The sequence below is a fragment of the Impatiens glandulifera genome, chromosome 8 (genome assembly GCF_907164915.1).
Source record: "Impatiens glandulifera chromosome 8, dImpGla2.1, whole genome shotgun sequence".
Taxonomy (NCBI): Eukaryota; Viridiplantae; Streptophyta; class Magnoliopsida; order Ericales; family Balsaminaceae; genus Impatiens; species Impatiens glandulifera.
In genome coordinates, this window is record NC_061869.1 from 48022708 (window position 1) to 48034030 (window position 11323).

The 11323-nt window shown below is 34.2% G+C and overlaps 1 protein-coding gene across 4 annotated transcripts; it reads right to left on the bottom strand.

Moving 5' to 3' along the window:
• Positions 1–294: 294 nt before the first annotated feature.
• LOC124912560 (THO complex subunit 6) lies at positions 295–7118 on the bottom strand. 4 transcript variants are annotated; one of them, XM_047453201.1, is made up of 13 exons: positions 6876–7118; positions 6745–6767; positions 6571–6669; positions 6372–6451; positions 5079–5121; positions 4923–4983; positions 3466–3519; positions 3262–3342; positions 2320–2359; positions 2079–2191; positions 1623–1733; positions 921–1037; positions 295–490 (listed from the first exon to the last, which is right to left on the bottom strand). In XM_047453201.1, exons 1-13 carry the CDS (start codon positions 7074–7076, stop codon positions 398–400), a joined length of 1116 nt encoding a protein of 371 aa, XP_047309157.1. In that variant the 5' UTR covers positions 7077–7118; the 3' UTR covers positions 295–397. The 4 variants fall into 4 exon arrangements, with proteins under 4 accessions (XP_047309157.1, XP_047309155.1, XP_047309156.1 ...); XM_047453199.1 differs by having other exon boundaries at positions 6571–6678; XM_047453200.1 differs by having other exon boundaries at positions 6745–6773.
• Positions 7119–11323: the final 4205 nt, after the last annotated feature.

Here is an 11323-nt window from a genome sequence, read left to right on the forward strand (position 1 = left end):
AATTGATTATCAACTCATCAAACAAAGATAACTCAAGTTAGGAAGCACAGACAATTCTGAAACCAATTTTCCATAAAGTGTGGAAGATTGACAATGTTTATCGTGACATGGTTCAACCATCTCATCTCCTTTCTGCTCGGGGGCGTGAAAAACTTAGATCGGATCGTTGGGGGAAGGATGTGTTACCAACTAACATTCATCAACCTTCTTCTGATCTATTAAATTTGTAGTAATTTCAAATTTTCATTGTGTATAAAAAAAATCGTAAAAGTGTGTTACCAACATTAGACTAGATGAAATAATAAAATACATTCATAAAAGCTATTTCCATCATGATTTACTACATTATTCCTTAAATAATCATAAGAAAAAGAGCTAAATGCGTATAGACAAAACCTTACAAGGGGTAACCGCATCGGAATGAGCAGAAGTGGCTTCCAAACGGGGATATAACATCCACTAAACCTCCATAACCAGCTACTGCTGTTACCTGCATAAATTTACCAAGCATAAATTTACCAAGCATAAATTTTTCCCTTCAGCTGTGAAACCGTTTTGATATGAATCTCTTTGAAATGATACATTTCATCATGGATATTTTCCGTTCAAATTCTCATCAACATATGACAATTTTTCCTCTTATTTTCTCACCGCGTAAACACCTATTTAACTATAAAATATAAAAATTAAAAACAAAATTCAGTTTCTCTAAATAAGTGTTGTTTCATAGTTTAAGGGATTATAGAATAAACATATAGTTCAAAGATAGATTTCGAAATCGAGAAATCTTTTAATAATGGTAATGTTTCTTAACAAGATGTAGCCTGCCACAAAATCTTCACTAGTAATGCAAATGAAAAGAATAAAAATACCCAAAAAAATGAAACAGGAAAACAGTAAAGCAGAAGAGATGAACTTACACCGGAGGGATGCGAAGAAATGGAAAACACAGACTGAGGTGCACATTGTATCTGAGAAAGAATACTCCCGTTCATGTCATATCTAGTGAGCAATGGATCTGCTCCAGCTGCTAAGACCTGAATAATTTCAAGCAAACAATCATATGAAGCTAAAAGTAAACACAAAAACTAGGGATGTATAAATCTAATCCATTTTAAATTATGGACTGAATTGAATTGATTTTTTATTCCTTTTAGGACTTTTATTTTCTTGAAGTAAGAAAATCATCAATTCCACCGACATAAATTCAAAACTCTTAACCCATGAGCTACTTTGGATAGGGTGGATTGGATTAGAACTCTAATCCTTTTTTTTTTTACATCGTAGTTTTTTCCCTAGAGAAAACTAGCACAAAACCTCTCACCGGCGTGACCCCCACTTCAGGTCAAGACTCTCGCCACTCTCGCTACTATGGGAGGGGTGGATTGAGTTGGAACTCTTTCTTTCTTTAACACCATGATTTTTTCTATATAGGAGGTTAACACAACATCCCTATTGCCCATAAACTCCACTTCAAGTGAAAACCGAACGTAAGACCTCAATCTCTTAGTTTAAGACTCTTACCACTTCAATTATCCTGAGTGAGCTGGGTTAGAACTCGACACATACTTACTATGACTAGATCGTGATAATGCATTTTTGCACACCCCTAAGTTGAATACCTGATTATTAGTGAACATTAAATCTTGTATCGAAGCATTTGTAGATATCCTTGTGATACACTCACGAGCAAGAAGACTCCACATAGTTAAAGTCCGGCCATTGCCGCAAACCTGTATGTATACATAGGGAAAAATATGGTTAAATGTGTATCTAAGTAGGAAGATTAAATATAAGAACTATAAAATGGTTCTAGTTCTTAGGAAATAAGCAAAGGCTAGCAAAACTAAATTTTGGAAACACTTTTTATATGGATCTCGCTAAGAAAACCAATAATGAATTTAGGATACAGATTCAAACACGTTGAATGGTTGGGATACACAATAAATCGGAGAAACCTTCAAACGTCTAACCGCCAACGTTCCAACCGTTTGATGTCTAACCGCCAACCCAAAAAAATTGCAATCACAACATGAGCAAAGCAGAAAAATAAAGAAATGAAAATAGAAAACACATACCAACCAGTTTTCACTGTTATCAAGGGCAATACTACTCATAAAAGGAAATAACCCATTCAGCTTCTTGTCCATTCCAGGGTCAATTACTTGAATACACTTTCCAGTTCTACAATCTAGAGAAATAAAATAGCAAAGATTAAATGTAAAAAATCAATAGACTTTTGAATAAAATACCAATCAATAAGAGGTCAAGCAAGATGACAATCACTAAATTCAGTTTTCACTAGGAAGAAAAAATTACCCCATAATCTTGCTGTCCCATCTTCAGAACCAGTAATAATCTGAATGCAAGAAGTATTTCAAATGTTAATTGTGCCAAAACTAACAAACAGAGTTCATTTTCTGAACCATGAAGATTCATGCTTGCTATGAGTCGTGGCACATACTGAGAGAGAGAGAATGGACTTTTTTGAGTTCTCAAGTCAAGGAAGCAGAGATAAATATATAGCAGATTTGTTGTACCAGATATAATCTCGGTTAGTCAATAACCGACCCTATATTTACATATGTATTTTTCCGCTATATTTTTATCTTGATTAAGTTATAAAAGATCTTACGATTTTAATAATAGTAACACAGTATTTACTAAAATAGTTAGTAGACATTTTGATAAAAATTGTAGCAAATCATTACTATAATAGTTAGTAGACTATTTGTAATCAATCATACACTAGCATAATAATTAGTTATAAGCTATACTAAATTGATAATATATTCAAAACGTTTATGCATTTAGTTTTGAATCAGTAGCTTAAAATTTTTGTAAACATCTAAATTAATCTTACAAAAGTTAAATGGGTTATACAGACTACAGTTCAGATATTTGAAATTTGTAATGATTTTAAACTGGAACCTTAATGAATTTAGTATTAGCAAAAGGTTATTGATTAGAAATCATTTTGTTTAGCTTTTGCAAAAGACTATTGTTTAACTAAGAGAATTAAGAAAAGACAACATCAAATGTTCGCATATTTGTGTGCCTCCTGTCTTAGTAATGCTATCCCTGATATTTTCTAATGTTGAATTGATTTAATTTTCTGTTTTTTCAGGTATTGATTCCGGGTTGTATCTTGCTCTTATCTCTATATAAGACATGATCTTCGTGCTATAGTGTAGTTTAATAAATTTAAAGTTTATAAAAAATAAAAGATCAGTTCTACTTCTGGCTATGAGAAAGCACTACCTGGTTCCCAGAATTGTGTGTCAATATACAGTGCAAATAGTCAGAATGCCCCTTAAAAACCATTTTGACTTCCCCTTTCTCCTGGAAATATTAAAAAACAAATAGGTAAGAAGTTTTAAAAAATTCAATAATGAAATAGAGCTGTAATATGCACATCCCACACATCTATATATAGCTACATATTCACCTCGAATAGATACATACCACATCCCAACAATACGCGCAAGAATCGCCTGCAGCAGCAAAGATGGATCTACTCTGTTGTAGGAGAAAGCCAAAGAAACTCAATAAATGGTGTGTGACTTTAAATCAAAGACTCCATTAAGTGAAACATCATTCCTTTTATCAATCCAGACTTTCTGTCATACTTTTGCATTTCCATTTGGATTATATGGAAAACAAAAAATGGTGTTCTTCTCCCAAAGTTATTCATGCAAGTAAAGTCATTAGCCAACTTTGGCATGAATATTCAAAAATTGGAACTCCACCCTCAAAATCTCCATTTTTCTTATATTTTTTTATTTTTTGAAAACAGGATTATTCCTATGCTTATGTGTTAAAGAAACCTCCTTAAATGCACATTCCAACCTTTATCTCAAACACTCATTGGACTAGAAAAGAAAAATACTATTCTCTTATTATGAAAGTTTTCTAAACAAAGATTCTATAGCTTCAGTTGTTGCTTGTAGGGATGGCAGTGAGGTGAATTGGATAGGGAGTGATTTTACCCTCCCCATCCCGTTCTACTCTAAGGATTTCATTTTCACTACCATCCCCGCAACAGTCAGTTTCGGGGTAATCAACGAAAGGCACCGTTTATATTATATTAAAAAAATAATCTAATCTTTAGGTTAAAATTATGTTTAACTATTTTTTTGTAATATAAATATTTATTATATTAAAAGATCATATTATTATGAAGAAATAAATGAAAATAAACCTAAAACTGTTACAAAATAGGAAAGATAAATAAATATATTGGTAATATATTATCAATTTATAAATTTTTTTATTATTGTTTGGGGTGGGGAGGGCGGGACATGTGAATACCATTCCCGATCCATCGCCAGTCAACTACTAATCAAATCAGGAAAAACTGTCTCAAACAGGTCAATTCAGATCGGCACTATCGGGGCAGATTGAAATTTCCATCCCTAGTTGTTTGTGATGACAAAGGAAATATCCTTTTTGCAAAAACATGGTATGGATATTGTTGGTTTCCTGATTCAAGCAATTAGCTATTCAACAAGCCTGTCAAATATGTACCCAATAAAAAATGAAATGGTCTTTACCTTTTCAGGGGAAAATAAATAACTCCAAATATATCATAATCCCTAATTCCCTACAAATCACTAAGTTCATGCATGGAGCTGAAGATCAAAACTCATGGGAAGCTAAATAAATACAACAGACTTATTTAGTTCTTTCGCACCTTCCTTTTTGCCTGCCTATAAACTTTATAAATGGGTCTGACAACATATGTTTAACGGGGTTTAAAATGTTTGTAATATCCTCTTTCCCATTCAATATAATATATAATGTTTTAGCAAAAAAAGAGAAACAAATGGGCAAGACACTCCAACAAATATGAGCTTTCAGGCATGAAGCCAAAGAAATATGTATATGAATAAAAAGAAATAAAGAGAGATGATATTACAGACCCGGGTATCAACAGCAATGGCATTGTTTTCGGGGATAGGAGAAAGAGCACCCCAAGGACCTCTGTACATAAAAAAGTAAATAAATAAATAAATAAAAGTTAAGAGAGTGCAGAAAACATACGACATTTTTCCGACCATTACTAAATAATAACTAACTTGTGCTGAGGATTCACCAAGTCAAGTATTGGATTGATGTCATCTGCAATGGGTAAAAAAGAAGTAAAGCTATCAATAAACTAGCCAATCACCAAATATTATTAAAAGGCCAGAATTCTATAATTGCTTAACACAACCCATCAAGGCTACAAAATAGATGTTTTCCCACCATTTTACGAATTCATCATCACCACAAAATAAGACAAAGAAATCAAAAATAACAATGTTACACCTTTGAATCTACTTGGGCAATAAAGTATTGTAATGGTTTTGAATTTCCAAGATCCCTTACCTCCCTCTCAATAGAACTCTTATCATTATACTTTAGCACAATAAACATAAACCATTGCATGGAATCACACACGTGTTCTTGGTTTTGATTAGAACTTTATAACTTACATGACCTTCTGAATCATATACCTAAGAAGGGTCATATTAGTTAGTTGTTCTCTTGCTCACAAATTCTTAGAGTATGGGGCTAACTTTGAAGAATCTAGGACCAGGTATCAGGTTCAATTAGCAAATTACAATGTTCAATAAGGAGAGAACATTGAGAATTCCCCCACAACAATCATGGAAATTCTCATTTATCAGCCAAATGAATAAATGATGAACTTCATCAGGCATGTGATGATATGACATGATTTTGAACCAGTCTCTGAGCATAATCGGGTGAGGGAGGAGTAGCATGATGAACATTCTCTTCCCATGGATTTGTTGCCCTATCACGATTAGGTGGATGCAGCAAGCACACTAGGATTTTGAGGATGATGATCAAAAGATGGTGTGAATCAAGTGAGAGAGGCACATGCATAGTGAGGACAATGGTGTCTTTGTACAAAGCTTTGTGTCGCTCTATTAGGATGGTCTTGATGAGGCAACCGAAAGAAGAGTTGAGAAGATCCTTATTCAGTATCACCGGAGTGCAGATAAGATTGGGTTGAAGATTGTTAAACCAAAACTAGATAAAGAAAATAGAAGGCTGAAAACTGTTGTTAACTACAAAAGGGAACAGGCGAAAGAAAAATGTGATAATGCCACCACCACTCAAGGAATTTGTCAAATGGTTGTGATTCGGGATTGATAAAACATTTTGGTTCCCTTCAACAGGAGGATTATCCAAACATTCTCAAGTTGTTTTCCCTTGTTATCTTAATCCATGAGAAATCTTCTAGTGAATATATTTGGCCTTCAAAAACTACAATGTCAAATAGGTAATAAACAAAGTAAACAAAGTAAACAAAGTAAACAAATTAAATAAAGAGAGAATTCAGGCTGCAATATCTTCATTACCTTGTAAGTGAATATGTGCTTCTGTTGTTTCAGACAACTCTCTCCACCTCCATCCTCGAATACGACCATCATCACCACAACTGCATAGTAAAACAAAGTGATGATGAATTCAGGAATTACTTGAACATAAATTACTATCAAGAAGATAAGATGTTACTCCAACTTGCTAAACCTAATAGATTACTACAGATGATCAAACCTGAAGAGTAAAGCATCATCTCCATCTCCATAAAATTTAACATCGTAAGTAGGCCCACAGTGCCCTTGAATTAAGCAACGAGGTTCAGCTATCAACAAGCTACAAAAGCTTAAGCAATGAATCAGTACAAATGAGCAACTGAATCAAACCTTTCCAATCCGAAAATGCACTTACTTCTGACCGCCAAAGCTCGAAGTCTGCAACTGTAAAGCATCGAGATCAGACTGTTACTAGTAAGAAGTGATTTTATTCCAGTAACTAATATAACTTGACCGATGTCAATCAATATCATAGAAATAGATTACCTGAGGAGAAAGGCAAGATGAGATGGAGTAGGTGGCGATGCTGCCGCCGCTAGTGGCAGCTACAATGATGTCGGGGTTAGGGTTAAAAGAAGGAGCGAATGCAGTTCTGAAGACTGTGCGACATTGACTCTCTCTCTCCTGGATAATGGTGGTTCTATAAGCGTCTTCGTCCCAGGCTTTCCAGTCTCCCCCCATAGTCATTTCTCAGACTTCACACTCTTTGACAACTTTATGCGGTTCTATTCCACCGACTGGTCATTAGGGTTCTTATTTGAAATGATTTTTTTTTGTGTGGTTTTATTATAGGTTTTAGTCAACTTGATCAAAATATATACTTACATTTACTACAAAATTTTATAAAAGTTACAATTTTGTTATAAACTTCCATATTGAAATACAACAAATAAACCTAAATGGTACATTGTATTATCTCTTCTAATCTAGTGATAATAAGACGTGGATAATAACCGTTCCTAGATTTGAGCTTGGTTAAATTGTTAAATGTTTTTGCAGGCTACATACTTAATCTGTTGTCTTGTTTTTATCCATTTTTCTAGCCTAGAGGCAATAAAAGGTGAATACTAATTCTAATAACCTGGGTTCGAGCCAGTTAGGCGGCAAATTCTGCGTCTGTTAAGTTTATTTGCAGGCTAATACTTAATCCGTTTTCTCATTTTTATCCCCCGTCCGGCGGGGCAACAAGTTTTGCGCCTAGTTAAATAGTTAAGTGTGTTTGCGAACTACAAACTTAATCCATTATTCCATTTTTTTATATTTATATAAATTCTAACTTATAATAAAAATATATATAAATGTTAGTTGATAAAATTTCAAGACAAAATCTTTTGTTTTTTTCTTGATTTGATTCGTACCACACATTTCTTAAACTTGTGCATAAATTATATCACAAAAAAAAAACAAATTGAGTCATTTTACATGAAAAGTAAATTGAGTCGGTTTTATATGAAATGATGTTGGGCGAAAACATGACAAAAGAGTTGCTTACATAATTATTTTATATATGAACTTGGTTTGATTAGTTTTGGATCCATTATTGTTCAACTTCCTCTTTATCCCTTCTCGTAAGGCTGGTTTAATGTTTGGTTATTGGGATAAAACTCAATTTTTATCTCAAAACTCAAATATCATATCAACCATCTAATTAATAATTTTATTTATTTAAATATTAAAATTAATAATTTTATATTCTCTCTAAACCACCATTCTTTAATCTAAATCATATCCTCTAAACTCAAAAGGGTAAATTAGTCTTTAAATTTTAAAAACTAGTTTTTTCCTAGTTTTTATCAAACAAAAGTTTTTTTAAGAAAAAACTCTGTTAAAATCCAAAAAATTCTTTCCTCAAACAAGCCCTTAAATTATTTATCTTCTATCTAAATAATTAAAATAAAAATAAATTTAAATATTATAAATAAAAATAAAAATTTATTACAATATAAAATTAAAGTAGGTTGATATTTAAAATAGACAATTAAGTACTACATTGTAAAACTTATTAAAATTACAAATTATTTAATTCATAAATGATTTGAATTGTCTAATTTTGAATATAAACCGACTATGTCTTTTAATATTATAATTTTTAATTTTTTCATTGTGATGGTTTCATACAATTCAACCTACTTTCTTCCTTCTCATATTGTGATGAATTTAAATTCATTCAACCATCGGTGATAATTTTTTAGTGACAGAATTTTGAATTCTTTCCCCAAATAGGTGCACATTCTCATATTCAATCAAGAATTGTGTCGGAATTAAGATTGTCGGAACGTTCGGCACAATCAGCACGATCGGTACGTTCGTCACAATTGCTTGGTCGCACGATTTAGTTGATTTGGTAGTCGATTATGGGAAACATGGTCGGAATACAGATCATCGGCACGTTCGACACGATAGGTAGGTCTGGCACGTTCAACACATTGGGGAAAATCGTCTAGGATTTTAATACAAACAACTCATTTTTAACTAATAGGATCAGCTTAATCAATAGAGACGGGAGTCTGACGATTGATGAAGGCTTATGAAAAACAGTTTGAAAGAAATCTTGTTAGGGATTTAAATCACTTTCTATTCTACGCAAACCCTTATAAACACTTGAAACAGAATCAAGTGCAGAAATGTTTACATAAGTTTGAAGCTTAAGATGAAAAATGAGAAGATGACAGAAAGGAACAACACAACAGTTTGTTTATGGATGTTCGTGTTCGGAGCAAACTCTCCTACGTCACCCCTTCTTCCAACCACCGGAAGGATTCACTATAATATGATTTGAATCAAATACAGTTTGCACACACTTAGCTCTCTATTGAACAGAACACACTCTGTTCAACTTACAAGATGAAGAATATCACTCAGCTAAAGGATGCTTTGATTCTAACTCTCTCTTGATTAACACAAAGTACAATCAGGAAAGTAGCTCACTATATGAATATTCAAAAACTTGATTTCTCAGTAATTTCAGTAAGCAAGATGATCAACAGATTGTCCGTTGTCCTTAGGAATCTTTAAATATGCACAGGTACCAACGGTCGAATCTTTAGAATGATACGTGACACTCTTCTATTGGAACGCCTCCATAGTACACAATAAACTCTAAATACAAGGATCGTGGCCGTACACAACAAGTAGTGCGCCGAATATTCTTTAGAGATTTACTTGCAAAACAAGTAGTGGGAAGGATATTCGCTTACGTGTCATTAGTTAATTGGATGCATCGGACTGTCGTATTGATCTTCACTATAACGTGGAACAAGAGTAGCGTACAACCATAGCACGTGGGTAGGCGGGTGCTAGCTTCAAGCAACTTCTTAAGCAAAGCATTAAACGTATTTCAATTAGACGACCTCGTCTAATGAAATCAAACGTCCCCGTCTAATAACATAATCTATTAGACCACCTGGTCTAATGGGATTAGACTTATGTCTAATTGCAATCACTTCAGACTAATCTGAAGGAGTTAGACGACACGTCTAACTTTCACCAGTTAGACTACACGTCTAACTTTCTCTTTCTATTAGACTACACATCTAACTTTCTCTTTCTATTAGACTACACGTCTAACTCCACGAGTTAGACTGCACGTCTAATTCCGGTTGTACTTTAGACTCTTCTGAAGAAGTTAGACTACACGTCTAACTTTCACAATCCATTAGACTGCACGTCTAACTCCACGTCTAATTCCGAATCCATTAGACTACACGTCTAACTCTACGAGTTAGACTGCACGTCTAATTCCGAATCCATTAGACTGCACGTCTAACCCCATGAGTTAGATTGCATGTCTAATTCTGAATCCATTAGACTGCACGTCTAACTCCACGAGTTAGACTGCACGTCTAATTCCGATTCTATTAGACTGCACGTTTAACTCCATGAGTTAGACTGCACGTCTAATTCCGAATCCATTAGACTGTACGTCTAACTCCATGACTTAGACTGCACGTCTAATTGCGAATCCATTAGACTACACGTTTAACTCCATGAGTTAGACTGCACGTCTAATTCCGAATCCATTAGACTGCACGTCTAACTCCACGAGTTAGACTACACGTCTAATTCCTTTAGTTAGACTGCACGTCTAACTCCGCTTAATTAGACTACACGTCTAATTTCGCTAGTTAGACTGCACATCTAACTTTGTGCATCTAATGTCAAATCGGTCTAATGAACCTCATTAGAACCAAGTCTAATGAAATTGTTTTTCAATACACCTGCATCAAAAACAATTAGACGCATATATAATCCATTCATCATTTCATCATCAAAATTCCAATAGTCAAACTATTTCAACACATGGTCAAAATAATTTGACCCCACATTAACGGTCTTCTATCCTCCAACGCCTTCGGAAAGATTATTGTGCGCTCTATTGGATTATGGATGCAGCGTGGAACGACCGCGATTGTCACTTTGTCATAGGACCGGAGCGAATCGTAAAATCTCATTTCTACCGAGACTAGTCGCATTCCTAGCGTCGTTCGCACTCCCCTCTTCATCAATTGGTTATAGGTACAGTCTAAGGGTTCGGTCTGGGCTTGAAGCCACATTATGCCTTTTTGAATCAACAATTAGTCCGGTGGAAGCTGTACTAACTACAGATTGATTCAAAGGAATTTAGTTCCGTTATTGAGCGAATTTCTAACTTTAGACCCTTATTGAGGTGAATTTGGAATTCCAACTGTGTCTATTGAGCCAACTATTTACTATAGAGCTCACCACTTTGTGGTTCTTTTGTAGATTAATCCTCTTTATAGGTTGATTTATCCTTTGGCTGGTAATGAGCCCTTCCAGCGTTGTAACACGGGCAAAAGGATCCCTACTAGCTCGGTTTGTTGATCCAGAGAAGCTGCCAAAGGGACCATCGGTCTACAATAAGACTGGGAGAGATATGAGAGCACTTAGTTCAAGTAACAATCATGGGAAATCGA